This window comes from Vipera ursinii (genome assembly GCF_947247035.1).
Source record: "Vipera ursinii genome assembly, chromosome: 12".
NCBI lineage: Eukaryota > Metazoa > Chordata > Lepidosauria > Squamata > Viperidae > Vipera > Vipera ursinii.
The window spans coordinates 4,950,652-4,969,707 of NC_139525.1; the positions used below are offsets into that span (position 1 = coordinate 4,950,652).

The 19,056-nt window shown below is 42.3% G+C and overlaps 1 protein-coding gene across 5 annotated transcripts in view; it reads left to right on the forward strand.

Moving 5' to 3' along the window:
* STAG2 (STAG2 cohesin complex component) overlaps nt 1-13,174 on the forward strand; it is a 50,102-nt gene extending 36,928 nt beyond the window's left edge. For 2 of the 5 annotated variants that reach the window (XM_083371960.1, XM_083371961.1), the window contains exons 28-34: nt 256-384; nt 1,436-1,641; nt 3,088-3,277; nt 3,379-3,492; nt 4,127-4,253; nt 4,589-4,666; nt 5,811-7,993. In XM_083371960.1, coding sequence (XP_083228086.1) covers nt 256-384; nt 1,436-1,641; nt 3,088-3,277; nt 3,379-3,492; nt 4,127-4,253; nt 4,589-4,666; nt 5,811-5,834 — 868 coding nt within the window. In that variant the 3' untranslated portion in view covers nt 5,835-7,993. Of the gene's footprint in view, nt 1-255; nt 385-1,435; nt 1,642-3,087; nt 3,278-3,378; nt 3,493-4,126; nt 4,254-4,588; nt 4,667-5,810; nt 7,994-8,529; nt 9,261-12,883 lie in introns of those variants that run through there. The other 3 variants (XR_014493610.1, XR_014493611.1, XM_083371962.1) reach the window with 3 other exon arrangements.
* The last annotated feature ends 5,882 nt before the right edge of the window (nt 13,175-19,056 follow it).

Genomic DNA, 19,056 nt, shown 5'->3' on the forward strand with positions numbered 1-19,056 from the left:
CACGTTCAAGTCCTGGATCTCCTCTGGCTGTGACTTAAGTCTGGTTTTGACCCCAAATAAATTTCTCACTTATAAAGGGATAATATGATTTGCTCCATGTGTCTTAAATATAGCAGCACTGATTGGAATGTAATACCGTTTGTTCTTTTGAAATACTCATTCAGGAATTGATGTTGAGCTCTTTTGTATCAGGAAAACTCGATAAAAATATTCTTAGCGATGCTCACTTGATTTTCTTTTTCCTTTTTTCTCCAGAGATGGCATAGAATTTGCTTTTAAAGAGCCCAACCCACAAGGAGAAAGCCATCCACCTTTAAATTTGGCATTTCTTGATATATTGAGTGAATTCTCTTCCAAACTTCTCAGGCAAGACAAAAAAACAGTGTAAGTATTTTCACAGTGTTTTAGAGGCTTAGTTAAGGTTTTTTATTATTATTTTTTTCAGTGAAACTGGTCTTAAAACAGGGTGGGCAGCTGCTCATTGATTTTTCAGGATACAGAAGAACAAAAAATTCTAGCAAGAACGAGGAGGAAGAAGAAATACTTCCTCTGGTTCATTCCAGTTGTAAACTAACTGGGTTCCAGGTTAAAAATAACTGTTCTCCAGCTTTGTGTAATTTTCTTAGTAGAGGGGAAATTTTCTTTAAAAAAAGTGTTGAGCTGCAGATGAATTGATACATGTCGTTTATGATGTTGTGTTCTGTTCCAGCCTACGACCGGCCCTGTTTGAATGTCAGGGACAACCCCTTTTTATAGTCAACAGGCTGGAAAAACCCAACCAAATTTATTTAGAAAAAAATCAAAAGTTCAAACAAGAGTTAAACCAAAAGTTCAAACAAGAGTTAAACAGGAATAACAGACCAGGACTCTAGCAGAAGATCTTCAAACGGTTGCCACCAGCACCTCCCACACCTTCCCCTTTTATCAGCAGTCCCAAGGCGTGGCTTCTCATTGCCTTCTCCTCCTCTCACCGAGTTGCCTCATTGCCTTCCTCTGTTCTGCTCTGCTGGATTGTCTCCGGCTCCTAGCGTCCCTGAATAGATCCAGCTGTGAATCATCTACGTCCAATACCTCGTGCTCACACGGCTGAGTCTGAGGAGGAACATGACGGGAGGGGCCAGGCTGAGAGTCCTGCAGTGCATCAGAGCCTCCCTCTGACACCAAATGCTCTCCAAACCCCTCCTCCTCCTCTTCAGAATCATCAGACTCAGCTGCCGGTATCACAGGCTGACGCTGAATCACAACATTTTGGTGATAGAAATATATTATCAGAAAATTGGTGATCACACGGACCACCCCTGTTTCTCCTCTCTTAGAATTTTGAGCAGCAGCAGCAGTAACTATGTCATATCTTGCACGGTTCATTCATGCGTGAACTCCAGAGAGGATCCAGCAGGCATTTCTAGTAATTCTTTGCTCCTTCTTTCTCTTGAAGGTACGTTTATCTGGAGAAGTTCATGACCTTTCAGATGTCCCTCCGACGAGAAGATGTCTGGCTTCCGCTGATGTCTTACAGGAATTCTTTGCTAGCTGGGGGGGATGACGACACAATGTCAGTCATCAGCGGGATTAGCAATCGAGGGTCTACAGTAAGGAACAAGAAGACAAAGCCAGCCACAGGGAAGCGGAAACTCCCTGAAGGTTTGCAGTTGCTTTTTTGTGGGTTTCCGTAGCGTATAGAGCAGGGGTAGGCAACCTTGGCTCTTTTATGACTCATGGACTTCAACTCCCAGAATTCCTGAGCCAGCATGGCTCAGCTTGGAAACCTCTCCCTTTCCCCTCAGCATAGCTGACTCAGGAATTCTGGGAGTTGAAGTCCATGAGTCATAAAAGAGCCGAGGTTGCCTACCCTTGGTATAGAGTCTATACAGGGTGGTCCTCCACTTAGCAGACATTCGTTTAGCGACCGTTCAAAGTTGCAGCAGCACTGGGAAAAGGGACTTAGGACCGTTTCCCACACTTGACGACCTGTTGCGGCATCTTCAAGGTGACGCGATCAAAATTCAGACACTCGGCAACTGGCATGTACTTAACGGCACTTGCACTGTTCCGGGGTCATGTGATCGCCATTGGTAAGCTCCTCAGCTGCCTTCCAACAAACAGTGGGGGAAGCCAGGTTCGCATAACAGCTGTGGCCCCCCTCCAAAAAAAAGTTTGTGAAATGAGGCACAGCTCACTGAGCCCACTTGGCTTAGCAGCGGGAATTTGGGGCTAAACTGTGGTCTTAAGTAGAAGATTGCCTGCATTTATATCCCCTACGTTGTTCCGTAACTCAAGAACCTCCCATCAGAAGGGTGTTTTCTGGCTTGCCGGCACACGAGCAAAGCCTAAATCAGTGGTGGCGAACCTTTTAGAGACCCGAGTGCCCAAACTGCAACCCAAAACCCACTTACGTATCTTCAGGTGCCGGGTGGGCATGGCCCATTGGGTGGGCGTGGCTGCGGTGGTAATGCCAAACTGCGTGGGACTCAAGTTCAATCAATCCGTTCCAACTTTGTGAGATCATTTTTTTTCCCCCGCGAGAAGTTGAAATGGATTGATTGAACTTTTTTTTTTTGCACATGGCAGCGGAGGCCTAAAGCGAAAAGCTTTTATAAAACCCAGTTGAAGGCCTAGGACTGGGGCAACGGCGCACGTGCCCACAGAGAGGGCCATGGGTTCGCCACCACAGGCTTAGATTAACACTAACCAAGATTACATCCCAGTGATAATTGGACAGATGTTGTAGACCAGGGGTCTGCAAACCTGGCCCTTTGATGACTTGTGGACTTCAACTTCCAGAATTCCTCAGCCAGGCACGTGTGCCTGGCTGAGGAATTCTGGGAGTTGAAGTCCACAAGTCATCAAAGGGCCAAGTTTGAAGACCCCTGTCCCCAGACCATGCTTTGTAAGCCCTGACACCCACAGCTCATTGAAGGCTAGGCTAGCGCAGATGGTGTCAACCTAGCTTGGCAGTGGAACACCTGCAGGAAAGCCGCTGAGCCTCAGAGAGGCCCCCGAAGAACCCCACAGAGGGCCGACATTCTGCAAGTAGCCCCCCCCCCCAGATTCTGCCTGGATGCAAAGCTGCTGCTTGTGTCTTTGCAGCTGAGGAAAGCAGCAGCAGCGACAGCATGTGGATGAACAGGGAGCAGGCCATGCACACGCCCATCATGCTGCAGACGCCGCAGCTCACGTCCACCATCATGAGGGAGCCCAAACGGTTGCGGCCGGAAGAGAACTACATGGGGGTCTACCCCATGCAAGCCGAGCACCATCAACCGCCCATCGACTACAAGTACGTGCCTGCTTTTCATGACGCCCCGCCCCTGCTCAAATGTTACACCTTGTCTCCCCCCCCCTTTTTTGTGTGTAAAGAAACGTGTTTGTTCCTTCAAGCACGCAGGTAACATGGATGCTGGCACAAAGGCAACAGGAGGAGGCAGCCAGGCAGCAGCAGGAGAGGGCAGCTATGAACTACGTGAAGCTGAGAACCAACTTGCAGCACGCCATGTGAGTACGCAACCATTGTCATCCGAAGCTGGGCATTGGCGCTGCGCCCTTGGCACCGGTAGTTAGAAATGGTGTCGCAGCTATTTTACGCGGAGAGTAAAATGTCTTCTTGGGAGTGTTAAATTTTTCCCCTCTCTCCCCCCCCCCCCCCCCCCGTCCTAAAAAAAAAATCAAAGATACTTTTCTGGATAGTAAGGAGGACTATATTGTCAATGTTTCAGACAAACACCATCAATCTATGTAGAGTTACCAAGAAAAAGAGAAATGATTTTCTTTTTCACTTAAGTCCCCGCTCGCCAATAAATATTGAGTGATACTGAAGATTATTTGACTGACACGGAAAATAAACTCCTCGGGTTGGCTGTACAAGGAGGCTCTTATGGCTCTTTATTCTGATTTTTATCGGAAGGGTTTTGAGCTTGAAACATTGGACAAGACCAAAACAGCCTGCTCGAAATTACCAAGCAAAGGAGTGTTTTAAATCCTCATGTGATACGTGGGGGCTAAGCCTCCTAACCAAGGTTAACACTTTTTCCATGCAGGGCTGGCAGTTTTTTATTTCAGTTTTGTTGAAGGAACACTCTTGTGTTGCGTGACTGAGTGACATTCGCGTCCGTGTTTAAATGTCTTTTAGTCGACGTGGCACTGGCCTCATGGAGGACGATGAAGAGCCGATTGTCGAAGACGTGATGATGTCATCAGAAGGGCGCATCGAGGATCTCAATGAAGGGATGGACTTTGACACCATGGACATAGATCTAGTAAGAACCAATTGCTTACACCTTGTTGCAGAACAACAAGCACATTGGTTTGTGCTTAAAATTGTACGCCGCCCTGAGTCTTCGAAGAAGGGCGGGATATAAATGGGATTTTAAAAAAAAAAACACCCATTCCCCTTCCTTTCGAGGATTGGCTCTGTTCTATAACCGCCTTTTCCGCTTAAAACGTTGATTTGTCTTAGTTTAAAGGCTGACCCTCTTCCTAGAGAGAGGCATGCAAACTTGGATTCTTTTGTGTCATTCGTGCTCCAATGACTCTATGTGAATAAATACAATTAAGTCAGCCCAATACACTGATAACCTGCTTTGCCTTTTAGCCACCGTCAAAGAACAGAAGAGAAAGAACAGAGTTAAAGCCAGATTTCTTTGACCCAGCATCAATCATGGATGAATCTGTAAGTAAGATGTGACAGGTTTGGGTGAATTGCAGTTTCTTTCCTCGGGTGACCTTTCTAAGCGGGATGGGAGGTGGCTGGCCTGGTTCAGCATTCTTGAGAATAATTCTGTGTTATCTCTGCAGCATAAAATGGCCACACCCTTCATATTTCTTCTGATAGTAGGGAAGAAATCAATGATAATGACAGGAGAGGAATGCCTTTCCCAGAGTCTAGGGCTAGTGACACTCATAGTGGCCACAAAGTTTGATGGCTTACCTTAGCGTAAAATTACCTTATCAATGACTGTAATTAAAATAGGCATGGGATTAAAACATTCCCTGAAGATTTATTTACAGAACATTCATTCCAGTAAAGGAGCATGTTATTATTTCTTTGACTCTACTGTTAATGTTTTCCCCCTCAAAAAACACAAGGTTTGTTCTGTTCATATTGGAATTTCCATTGCTGTTATAAGTGAGTTGTGCCTAATCATCCCCCCCCCCCTCTCATGGTTGTTAAGCAAATCAATTAATCCTGGGCCGGCTGCAAGTCCCTTTTTTTTAGTGCTGTTCTAACTTTTGCACAAGCACTAACCAATAGAAATAAGTGGAGGGCTACCAGTGCTGTGGAAAAGGTTGGAGAAAAACCACGTTGACGGCGGTCCTTGAAATTCTGGCAGTTGCTAGTTGCTTATCACCAAACAGGAAAGGGCAGGGGGGGGGGAGAAAGTCATCACAAATGTCATAATTCGCATATAACTTTACTTGAAGCCTTTTCAAAGCTTCCCTGGAGTTCCGGTGTCCTTAAATGCCACCACACGATGGCAGCACACGTTAAAACTTAATTGGGCAAAGTTGTAGTTCTGTTGTTATAATTGTGGGGTTTTGTTTTTGTTTTAATTTCAGAACAAAGCTTAAATAGCAACCGTGTTCTGAAGCTTTTCCAAAATAAGTTTGATGTCCTGGATTTAAGACTGTCCTTAGTTAGAATGGTGGAATTGATACGGTCTGGGGTAGAAACAGATGGGGACATTTTCTAGCTTTTGTCCCTGACTTCTCTCTGAAATTTAGTCATTTGAATTATAAACACTTTGTGCACATTCCAAAAGTATTCACGCTTTGACAAAAATCTTAACAGTTTAACCCTTTTCTCTTTCTTCTAGGTTCTTGGGGTATCGATGTTTTAATACTATGGTTCCGCAAATAACTCCGTGGTAAAGTCATTTTCTACTGTGGAAGAGGAGATTTTTAAATTAAAAAAGTGTAGATACAGTGATATTCTGAACAAGATTTTTTTTCTCTAAGGAGAATGATGTGCTTACACGATCCAGTGCATTGAAGGGGCAGTTTTCTTTGCCTGAAAGAATAAAGGACAAGTAAACGACTTGAGGATAAGCTATTGTTTCTGTTGGGAAACCAGTTTTTTATTTATACAACCTTTAGTTTATTTCCCACTCATAGTATAAATATCACTTAGAAATAATCCTAGCATCAAAGAGGTGCTTAGTGAATGCACTTCTGTCATCTGTTCAACATACTCAAGCAATTATGGTTTTTTTTCCCTAGATTATCCTTGAAAAGCATCAGGTGAAAATAAAATGGGGCGATTTGATTTTGAGGTTTTGAAATCTGTGTAATTAGATGAAAGAGAGCATTTTTGACGTGATGTTTAAATTCTGGTCCACAGAAACTTGACTTTGGTTGTGATAATCATGGAAATAAATTATGAGTGATTTTTTTTTATTCAGAAATTATTATAGAATATTTTAAAAAAAGGAACAACACATGCCAAGGCTTCCTTGTTACATATTCATGAAATATCCAAGAATCATAAACTGCCAGAGAGCACTGATATTTCAGCTTGCCTATCTCTAACCCTAAGAGTTTGCTTGTCCTTTAAGAAAAGCAAATGTGATATTGTGAGATTCCTTCCGGTAGTGCCACTGTATTTTGTCTCCAAATAAGCTTATTGTAGTATGTTTGCAGAAAAAAAAATTCTAAACAAAAATATACAGCTTATTAGAGTGTGGGAATAGGGGTCTAAATTTTAAATAAAAAAGTATAAATATATATATATATATAAAAATTGGTGCTGATTTTATAATTGCGCAGTTTTAGTTTTTTCTTACTTTTAAATTCCAACTTAAAAAATTATGAGGTTTCAGAAATATATTGAAAGTTTAACAATGTTTAAAAAATAGATTTAAGCATGAGAATTTCATGCTTTAAAATGATTTTTAAATTTGTATTTTATATTGTTTTATCTATCTCTGTCTTTGCAAGCAGTCTTCAGGTTAATGATACTTCTAACAGGTTACAGGACATTTCTTCTGTATGTAAATTGAATTGGGTAATAGAACTTCATCACTACCCCATAATATTCTTTGAAAGCTAAGCTTTAAATGAATTTCATTGCTTCTTTTTCACAATTAAATTAAAAAAAATTAAAACCCATGGATTTATGTCATTTCAACGTAATTCATTTTGCCATGCTTAGGCAGCTAGACAACATTTAAAGGAAATATTAACTTATAACACAAATGTATATTTTTGTCAGTTGTCTCTCAGTTTTTGAGGTATATTATTTCTAATCATTCCATGCGCCTTAATATGCTTGCAATATGATAATTTCCTCAAATAAGCAAATAGAAGAACCTCTTAGACAAAAAGAAAAAAATAATAATCAAAGCTTGGGCTGTGGTAGCCATAAACCATAGATTCTCTAAAGGATCCCGATAACATAATTATTTTGAAAATCATGATGTAATACACAGAGCCAGTTTTGCATAACTCCATTTTGCATAAATATTCACATGTCTAAAATACTGCCTATATTTCTTTTCTTCCCCCCCCCTCCTCCTTTACACCACTGCGTTTAAATAGAACTGCTGAGAGGACTGTATATATGATTTTGTTGATTTTTTTCCCCTTGCTCTTGAAGGAGTGTTTCTTTGTGAAAGCAGTTCTTACAGCTTTATGTTTTCAGACTAAAAATGTTTTATATATTTACCTTTAACCTGTTGTCCTCCACATTCTATCGTCCTAATTGTACTGTTTTCTGATTTGTATTTATGTCTTGAGACAAGTAACTTTTTGAATAAAAATAAACCTACAGTATGTTGTAAGTTTGATCTTTTTGAATCAAAGGTAGAGGAAGAAAATTAAAGTGTGAATGGTATAAAAAAATGTTATGTTTATAAGAATTAAAGCTTTTTCCATGTCTTTTAAGTGTTTTGTCTCAGAATTGGGATAATGTATGGAAAACTGCACTGTTTTATATTTGTAATAAATTGTACAAGTTTTTAAAATGTGAATAAAGCACTAATTGGGTTAATAATTTAAAGTAGAGATGTTATGCGATATGATTGTCTTAACTGTTTCTTCAGTTGGAGAAAGATGGTCTCCTTCCCCTTTCTGTTTCCATGTGTATATTTAATTCACTCAACTGGACAATTCGGGCTGTTTAGATAGAACTATATATTTTTGAAGACCTGATCTTAAACTGTTTTTGACACGGGTGTCTCAAAATTCCCACAAAATTTAATCATTAAGACAGGTACCCTATCCCCCCCTTTTCCTGGAATGCGATCCTTTTGGCAAGACCTCACTATGCCAACAACTGAATTACGGAGTAAGAGTTGAAAGGGACCTTGGAGGTCTTGTAGCCCAGCCCCCTGCTCAAGTGGGAGACCCTAACCCCATTTCAGACAAATGCTTATCCAATCTCTTCTTAAGAATCTCCAGTGATGGAACACTCAAACCTTCTGGAGGCAGGTTGTTTGGCTGATTAATTGTTCTCACCGAGAGGAAATTTCTCCTTCGTTCTAGGTTGCTTCTCTCCTTGATTAATTTCCATCCATTGCTTTCCTCTCCTGCCCTCAGGTGCTTTGGAGAATGGGTTGACCGCGTCTTCCCTGCGACAGCCCCTCAAATATTGGAAGACCGCCATCATGTGCCTAGTTCTTGTAATAAGTGAGTGTATTCCTGATGGGAACTGAAAAAGGTACGTTGAAGAACGCCTGACTTCACAGGACTATCCCGCTTAGAGAGATTGTTGTCGCAGGTATTTCTCAAATACAGCCAGCAGGGGGTGCGCTTCAGACAAACAAGGATCCCTGTGAATGCAATATCTACAGTAATAATGCTTTTCTTCCCACCAAGATGTTCCACTTAACACTTATTAAAATAATGTTTAGGAGAGAGAGAGATAACATGATGGTTCAGCGGGCAGGCATAAAGATAGTCCTTGATGTATAACCATCAACTGAGCGACTGAAGTTATACAGCACTGGGAAAAAAAATGATGTTACCTAATTTGGTAATGAAATATCGGCAAGAAAACCATCAAAGACTCCACGGTCGTCCTCTTTTTTTTACACACCCCAGTCCCTTCTAGCGCTGATGCTGTTACTTAGTCAGGTAATGAAATGTCTGCAAGAAAACAACCAAGCTTGGAGAGCACCAAGGACCTCCTATAGTTCAACTTTGCGCTACAAATATTCTCTTCTGTTGGCAAAATAATCCTGTTGAGTGGCTAATTTTGTTCAGGATTGGATTCAGGCCCAAAGAACAAAAACAACAAACGTACAGTAAATATTTTGATTCCTTTTCTCCTCCCAGTTCTAATCCTTGGACTTCACATCCTACGCCCGCTTCCCTTGTGACCGTTTCCATTTGCACAAAGTAATGCCTCAATAAACAACAGGCCAGGAAAAGCGTGGAAAACAAGTGTGTGGAAAACATTTATGGGCAAGCATTTAGTTTACTTTCATTTCCGGCACCCTGAAAAATGAACTGTATTCAATAGCACGTCTGTAATAAACGCTGCTAAAAAAATTGACTTCCAATAAAGTAGTAATATTTTGCCAATTGCTTTAATTCTTAGTTTTATGGCTTGAGGAATTGAGAATGCTGGATTGCTGGCAACGAGCAGGCCTTAGGGCTTTTTAATGATAACTGTTACGTTACTAAAAAAAATATGAAATAAAAGCAGGGTTAGACCTCAGGAAATGATTGTTTAAAGTAGATTGGAAGAAAAGTTGAACAGGAATTTCCTCCCTAGGAGGAAGGTATGTTGTCGGAGGGAAAATGCAAATATTATTCAGCACACGCAGGCCACGGGAAGCAGGAAGCTGGCGAGGGGAAGGTCCGATACAGTCTGGCATGCAAACAGGAGAGGACACACATTTTGCTTATTAGTAATGTTTTTCTTTCCAATGCCAGGATAAATCACAAATCCATGCGCTGTAGGAATTTTGCAAAGCACTTTGATCCACTCTGCCTCTGACTTAACAGAAAACAACTTCCTTTCACTAGTCTCTCCCCTTCGAAGCAAAAAATTGAATTATTTTTTTTACAAATGCACTTCTCTTAAATCGCGACAGCACTTAGACTTATACACCGCTTCGTAGTGCTTCACAACCCTCTCTAGGCTGTTTACACTGTCCGCGAATTTGTCCCCAACAATCTGGGTCCTCATTTGGCTGACCTAAGAAGATGGAAGGCTGAGTCAACCTTGAGCCAGCCAGGATCAAACTGTTGGCAGTCGGCAGAGGGAGGGAAGGAAGGAAGGAAGGAAGGAAGGAAGGAAGGAAGTTTCTTTCCCCAATGCCAAGTCAAACTCATCACTAAAGCAAATGGTAAAAACTTGCAAGGGAACAGCATCCTTTTGCAAGCATATGAAGGGAGTTGATTCTGCGCCGCTTCAGTGGATACCTGCAAGCTTGACTCTGACAGCCTCCTAACAGTTGTCAAAAAATCATTTCATTCCGGCTTGGATTTAACGGCTTAAAACAAATATAGCCTTGGATTTTTATTTTTATTTATTTTTTTTTTAAAAAAATGCTGACTTGGGTTTTTATATACGAGTATGCCTTTAGCAGAATTCTTACGCTGCATTTTAGATGCAGCCTCAATTCACTTGAGAGAAGGAAAAAAAAGAAACGCAACGGGCATAAAAATAAATGGTGGTATTAGAAGTAAATAAAATTACTAGAGATTTCCCAGCACCTTTAATTTACTCACATGCTAACAAACTTCGCCACATTAGGCCTGAAATACGGGTCCACGGCTAAGCATGTAGGTTGATTCCAAGTCTCGGATGAAAAACAATGAAGCTATTTCGCAGCAGCATTGTGTGTCCCACAAAGTCAGAAGGATGTGGCAGGTGTGGCAGTTTCCTTAGGTTTACCTTGAAAAAGTTGGGCAATTAGTTGTGGTTTAATTCATATTCTGGTGTCAGTTGCTGAGTGGCACTTGATCTGCCAAACTTACCAGGCTCGCTTTGGTTAGACCGCGAGGGTGGTTGAGATAAGGGCTTTTTTTCTCATAGAACGCTCAGAACGGAGTTCCGGCACCTTTTTTGGATGGAACCTTGTAGGGTAGGCAAGGCGGGTTGTATAACATGTGTGAGTTCCGGCACCTTTTTCTTTTACAAAAAAAGCACTGGTTGAGATTATTCTGCCTTAGACAAGCCTCCAGGACTGATTTTGATACAGACCACGATTCCTTTCCCCCATAAAGCAAAAACCGCATCCACCTGTTTGGTTGTCAAGCATCTCATGAATTCTTGCTCTTTCGGAAAATCTAAAACTCATATCAACAGGATCCTTTGAAGTGATGGGTGCATTATCCAGCCTTGCTGATTGTGGATGGTTGCTAATTTACTTTTGCTGCTACGGCTTATAGTACCAGCCCTTGGTAGTCATCCTTATAATATGTAGATGTAGGTATGGCAGGCTTGTATAAGAACATCCTAAAGGGCTTTATAGGTTTCTGAAGAGGCCTCTGAATTTAATAATAAAATCCTAACCCTAAACCAAGAGGTTTATTTATTTATTTATTTATTTATATAAACCGCCCTTCTCCCGAGGGACTCGGGGCGGTGTACAGAGTAAGGTAGGTATACAGATTGAACAATAGTGAAAAAACAATAGTAAAAACAAACTGGGACCCCAATTAGAGCTATCAGGCCAGGCCGGACTGCTGGAACAGGTAAGTTTTTAAGTCGCGCCGGAAGGTGCGGAGGTCGGGGGCCATCCGGATTTCGGTTGGCAAGCAGTTCCAGAGGGCTGGCGCACCCACTGAGAATGCCCTCCCCCTGGGGGCCACCAGCCGACATTCCTTGAGCGGTGGCACCCTGAGGAGGCCCTCTCTGTGGGAGCGCACAGGACGGTGGGGTGCTGACATTGGCAGAAGGTGCTCCCGTAGGTAGTCCGGACCCATGCCATGTAGGGCTCTGTATGTCATTGTTAGCACCTTGAACTTCACACGGAAGGCAACCGGAAGCCAGTGCAGCGCACGGAGGAGAGGTGTGACATGGGAGTATCGGGAGGCTCCCAAGAGTGTCCGTGCCGCTGCACTTTGCACCAGTTGAAGCTTCCGAGTGGATCTCAAGGGCAGCCCCATGTAGAGAATGGTCGCTAGGAGTCAACTTGATGGCACCTAATAATTCATCCATGCATCCATCCGTCATTCCATCCTTCCTCCCTAAACTCCTTTTCCTTAACATATCTGAGTAGATTGACACGCATACACTTGAAGCGTCACCCCAAGCTTAGAATAATGGAGAATGATTGTAAAGCAGATCCCTGGAACTTCTTGCACACAAACTCTGCTTTCCGCCACACACCTGCGTTTTTCTGGACGGTAGCCCATTCCGGCATCATGTTTTCCACCATGATGTCCATTAAATTCCCCACGCCCACCCTGAAACCTGGGAAAAATAAATGCCTCTTTTATTTTGTTTTCTTTGGCTCCGTGTGGTGTTTTTTTGTGTTTGTTTTTTTTTGTTCTCCACCTGGCATCTTTCAAGAAAAGCCAGCCAAGTCCTGCTTCGTGATGATGAAGCTGCTTATTTGTGTAGCCGGCCTTGCGACACAGAGCGGAGTGAAATCTGCTCGGCGGAGCAAAATTGGGGTTTCCATGCTCATGAAAACAAAATAGTCCTAGCGAGGTCCTGAGAAAGTATGGAGAGGAAGCAGGAAGAAAGACGAAAGGAAACTGGCAGGAAACCACCTATCGTCAAGCTTTCTAGGGACTGCAAGCTGCAACAACAAGGAAGATTTGGGTTGGTTTTTTTTTTGTTTTTTTAAATAGCCTGAGATGTTGCAGAGATGCACAAACACAACAGTGCCAAAGACAAGCTGGGCGGGGTAGAGGGAAGTACTGACTGGGCATGAAAAGAAGCCAATGGAGGGAGGTCTGAATCTCTGGGTGTTTTTTTTTTTTTTTTGAGGAATGGACTTTTAAGGCCATCAGTGAAGGGTTCCAAGATGGACAGCTATTCCTCTGATACGAGGATTCTTGTTCTGGTCTAGAGTTGGTCCTTTCTAAGTTTTCTCTGGTGTGCAACCCAAAAGAGCCTTGGTGGAGCAGTGGGCTGATGCCTCCTTAAGTAACACCAGCTGCCTGCAATTAGTGCAGGTTCGAGTCCCACCAGGCTCAAGGTTGACTCAGCCTTCCATCCTTCCGAGGTAGGTAAAATGAGGACCCAGATTGTTGGGGGCAATTAAGCTGACTTTGTAATAATGCCGCTTGGGGTGTGTGTGTGAAAGCCCTAACAAGCAGGCATATACATAGAATGAAGGCTATTGCTAAGCACATTGATTTGTGCTTCTAAGATTGTAAGCCGCCCTGAGTCTTCGGAGAAGGGCGGGATATAAATGGGATTAAAAAAAAAAATCTGTAGTGGGATATGGAAAAAGAGACTAACTTCCTAGAGAAGCAAACACACACACACACCTTTTTTTAATCAGTACTTCTGAATTGTATTTTCTGGTTTTTTGTTTTTTTTCCCCACTCATGGCTGCAATTTTTTTATTGTTTTTGTTGCTAGCTCAGGGATGATCACGGGATTACAGGTGGAAAGAAAGGAAGGAAATAGCAAAGCGTGCGTTTCGAACAATGTAGAGAATCAATGGAGACAAAGAAAGAGGATACAATGTGCCAAAGGATAATGGAGATAATTGCTATTTCCATCCCATCTAATATTTCGCATTTGGGGAAAAAAAGACCCTTTCCCACCCATACCACAAATAATTATTATACAGAATATCTGGCTAATTTTATCCCGAATGGCGGGAATACTAACACCGTAATTTATTGTTCGTTATTAGGAGAAAGCATAAGCAGTGTTCCCTTCCAGCAAATTCATTATTCATGAGAAAGGGTACCAGTTGCTGCTAATCACCTGGCTCTCTTCTGCCCAGATTGTGAAAAGCTGATTGTGAAAAGTTGATAGGATCAAAGATGGAAAGACAATTCTCCATCAGAGGAAGCGATGAAGAAAGAAGAGGGCGAAAGAAACTTGTCACCCTTCCACGAGCGCCCTTTTATCCCTTTGTTGGAAACTTAAGGTTTATTCATAATACAAATTGTTTTCTGAAGGGAGTACTTGAGCAATATAGTTGTAAAGTTTACGCCTAATATCACGTACCAGACTTTGAACGAAATGTTAAGTCAAACATTAAAAAAAAAAACAACCTCATTTTTTTCTCCCCCCCCCCCCCGAATGATAATCCAACAGGTACAATTCTGGTCCTCCAAAAATTCCCGATAAATCTCTCACTATGCTCTCCCACTTTGAGAAAGGTCAAGAGGAAGGAGTTTTAATTTTCTCACGTCTGGGAGGGCCATAGATTTTTGCTCCAGCTATGAAAAATGTTTGCAATCTGCCTCCATGCTCCAGTCTATTGTGTGCTGCTGTTCTCTCTCTCTCTCTCTCTTTCTCTCTCTGTGTGTGTCTCTCTTTCTCTTTCTCTCTCTCTCTCTCTCTCTCTTTATTAAAAAAATGCTTTATTGACCTGTAATGAAATCTAATTACTTTTCCTAAAATCTGGAAATGAAAACATTCAGCCAGCTGAAATAACATGCCATAACTGTAACCAGCGCTCTTGCTATTAATACTGGCTGTTTATCTTCAGTAATGAGATTGAGAGATTAAACAGCCAGCGAGCTGGAAAAGTACTCAGGCTGTCTATTAGCACCAAACCTTCCATGGCTGATAGTTTAACAGTCACTCCACAAAGACATTGTCCCGGATGTCATCCAGATCGGAACAAGAGAGAAAGAAAACTTGGGAGAAGAAGAGAGAGAAGAAACAAAGCATAAATCAAGTAGTCCTCAACGTACAACAGTTTATTTAGCTCTCTACATGGGGCTACCCTTGAAGACCACTCGGAGGCTCCAGCTGGTACAGAATGCAGCCACCAGGGTTGTGTTGGGAGTTTCCCGACACTCCCATGTTACACCTCTGCTCCGCGAGCTGCATTGGCTTCCAGTTGTGTTCCGGGTGAGATTCAAGGTGTTGGTAATGAACTACAAAGCCCTACATGGCATGGGTCCGGAATACCTTGGGGAGCACCTGCGGCCAGCGTCAACTTCCCTCCGCCCAGTACGCTCCCACAGAGAGAGCCTCCTCAGGGTGCCACCGGTCAAAGAATGCCGACTGGTGGCCCCCAGGGGGAGAGCGTTCTCTGTGGGTGCGCCGGATTTATGGAACCATCTTCCGGTCGAGCTCCGGATGGCGCCTGACCTCCGCTCCTTCCGGTGCGATCTCAAAACCTACCTTTTCGAACAAGCTGGCCTGGCCTGATGGGATGGGGTTGGGTTTTATTAATCTGTTTTAATCTATGTTTTAATGTGTTTTAACTTATTCATGGGCATTTGTTTAATCGTTTTTAATTTTTGTATCTTGTTTTTTAATATGTATTGCCCTGTTCACCGCCCTGAGTCCTTTGGGAGAAGGGCGGTATACAAATAAAATTAATAATAATAATAATAATAATAATAATAATAATAATAATAATAATAATAATAATAATAATAATAATAATATTTAGTGAACGTTCAAAGTTACAACGGCAGTGGGAAAAACGCAATTTAGCACCGTTGTTGACACTTGCAACCATTGCAGGATCCCCACGGTCACAGAATCAGAATTCAGACACTTGGAAACTGACTCATATATATATACGACAGTTGCACGGTGACCCGGGGTCATGTGATCCCCTTTTGCAACCTTCTGGCAAGCCAAGTCAATGGGGAAGCATTGATTTTTCAATCATAAATATTTGAACTACCCATTAGCATCTATGGCAAATGAGATGTCTCACTGCAAACAACAACAACAAAAAAACGATGGCAAGAAAAATGGTAAAATGGGGCAAAACTTACTGTCTCACCTAACAACAGAGGTTTTTAGGTGGTCATAAGTTAAGGATGGGACGTGGTGGCTCAGTGGGTTAGGACGCTGAGCTTGTCGATCAGAAGGTCGGCAGTTTGGCGGGTCGAATCCCGGGTGCCGCGTAACAGAGTGAGCGCCTGTTACTCGTCCCAGCTTCTGCCAACCTAGCAGTTCAAAAGCACGTAAAAATGCAAGCAGAAAAATAGGGACCACTCCGGTGGGAAGGTAACAGCGTTCCGTGCGCCTTTGGCGTCCAGTCATGCCGGCCACATGACCACGGAGACGTCCTCGGACAAGCGCTGGCTCTTCGGCTTTGAAACGGAGATGAGCACCGGCCCCTAGAGTCGGAAACGACTAGCACGCATGTGCGGGGGAACCTTTACCTTTACCTTTAAGTTAAGGATTACCTGTATTTCTGTGTCTGGGAAACAGAATCTCCAAACCTGGGAGGTCATTTCTCATTCAGCACAGATACATATATATATTGGCCTCCTGGATAGCTGCCATTGCAGAATATCTTCCTTTGCATCTAAAACTCATGGAAAGCTGGGTGACCTAACAGTCTGAGAAGCCATAGGGAAATTGTTCTTTTAGCCCTAATTTATGGTGGAAAGTAAAAAAAAAAGTAGAGCTCTCCTGCTGTCGTAAAAATGAATGTACTACCTAAAATGTGTAGTTTAACGAAGAGAAGAGTGAGGGGTGACGTGATAGCAGTGTTCCAATATCTCAGGGGCTGCCACAAAGAAGAGGGAGCCAAGCTATTCTCCAAAGCACCTGAAGGCAGGACAAGAAGCAACAGATGGAAACTAATCAAGGAGAGAATCAACCTGGAACTAAGGAGAAACTTCCTGACAGTTAGAACAATTAACCAGTGGAACAACCTGCCTCCAGAAGTGGTGAATGCTCCAACACTGGAAGTTTTTAAGAAGAGACTGGACAGCCATTTGCCTGAATTGATATAGGGTTTCCTGCCTGAGCAGGGGGTTGGACTAGATGACCTCCAAGGTCCCTTCCAACTTCTTCTTCTTCTTCTTCTTCTTCTTCTTCTTCTTCTTCTTCTTCTTCTTCTTCTTCTTCTTCTTCTTCTTCTTCTTCTTCTTCTTATTATTATTATTATTATTATTATTATTATTAGTATTAGTATTAGTATTAGTATTAGTATTAAAATCCTATTCCTGTTCCAAAATATCCCTATACAACTAGATCAAAAAGGTTTTGGGAACCTGAACGAAGTGAGGGAAACAACCGAGGATTAAAATGGAACACTTGCAAGATGCTAAAGAAAATGGGGGCTTTGGACTACCGGACTGGGAAACATATTACCATGCAGCGGCGCTAACCTGTATTAGAGAATGGATAATTTTAAAGAATAAAAGATTATTAATTTTAGAAGGCCATGATTTGCAATTAGGCTGGCACGCATTCCTATGGAATGAGAAACGGGCTATATCAACATTTTCAAAACCATCAGATTAGACAAGCGCTACTCGAAATTTGGAATAAAATTAGAGAACAAAATTACATTAAAGTACCAGTCTTCTCATCTTCTACTCTGTTTTTAAAAGGAAGATATTTTTAACCACCACTGTGGTTTTTCTGGCTCCTTTGCACTTATTCAGAGTTTCAAAAATAAAAATAAAAATCTCTCTTCTCAATACTTAGTGATTAATCTCAGAACTTCGGATATTAAATATTTTGAGGTTTTATCTTCCCCAGGCATGTTCTAGTCCATGCTAATGGGATAGGAGAGAGACAAAAGAAAACAAAAAGGAAGAAATGGCAAATAAAACAGTCAGGAACGTTGCCCGCTTGGAGGAGATTAAGGAGTTTTGCTGAGCTGCTTCACAGCCTCTGCAATTAGAGTTTGCTTTTCTAATTTATTTATTTATTTATTTATTTTAATTCCATTTATATCCCGCCCTTCTCCAAAGACTCAGGGCGGCTTACAAACTTAGCAGTAGCCTTCATTCTATGTATATGCCTGCTTATTAGGGCTTTCACACACACACCCCAGCGGCATTATTACAAAGTTAGCTTATTGCCCCCAACAATCTGGGTCCTCATTTTACCTACCTGGGAAGGATGGAAGGCTGAGTCAACCTTGAGCCTGGTGGGATGCGAACCTGCACTAATTGCAGGCAGCTGGTGTTACTTAAGGAGGCATCAGCCCACTGCTCCACCAAGGCTCTACTTAATCTCAATATCGTACTCCTAACAAGTGAAGACAACAGTCAACAACAAATATTGAAAAGGAAACCAATTTGCTTTGTTTAGGAGAAGAAGAAGAAGAAGAAGAAGAAGAAGAAGAAGAAGAAGAAGAAGAAGAAGAAGAAGAAGAAGAAGAAGAAGAAGAAGAAGAAGAAGAAGAAGAAAAAGACAACTAGACAACATGCTTTATAAAGCGCCCACTCACAGTTCCTCACAAAGGGGGAGACTAATGTTCAAACTGAGTACTGTCTCGCAGGAACCTTTTTCACCCACCTTAGGAAAGGAACTAATATTTTATAAGCTGGCAAGGATGCTAGAATTTCAGCAACAACGCTAACCCTTTGATCTGTGAGGAGGATGAAGGAGGGGTTGAAAAAAATAAAAACAAAATGCATCGGCGAGAAAACGGCTCTCTTCACCCAGAGTAACTAAGTGCATCAAAAGAACAGATTAAGTGACTCATTAACAGCCTCCATTGACTTCATTAGCTGTAGCCCAGGTGACAAACGTCTCAGAAGCTTTGCAAGAAAAATGTAGAGCAGGGCCCTTCCAACGTGGCCCTTTTATGACTTGTGGACTTCAGCTCCCAGAATTCCTCAGCCAGCGTGCCTGGCTGAGGAATTCTGGGAGCTGAAGTCCACAAGTCATAAAAGGGCCCCATTTGAAGACCCCCCCTGATGTAGAGCAAGATCCAGAAAAACATAGCTATTGGGTTTGGTGAGGGGGCTTCCATAGTCATCCTCATCTGCCATCCAGTCTCACCCTTGATCACTGTACGGATCAGAAGCCAGAATAACATAGTTGGAAGACACTTGGAGGTCAAACCCCTCGTTCAAGCAGGAGACCCCGTACCAAGTGGCTGTCCAATCTCTTCTTGAAAGCCTCCAGTGATGGGCAAACCATTCCAGTGATTCATTGTTCTCACCCTCAGGAAATTTCTCTTTAGTTCTAGGTCGCTTCTCTCCTTGATTAGTTTCCAGCATTCTCCTGGGACACCTATATTTGCCTTCATTCGT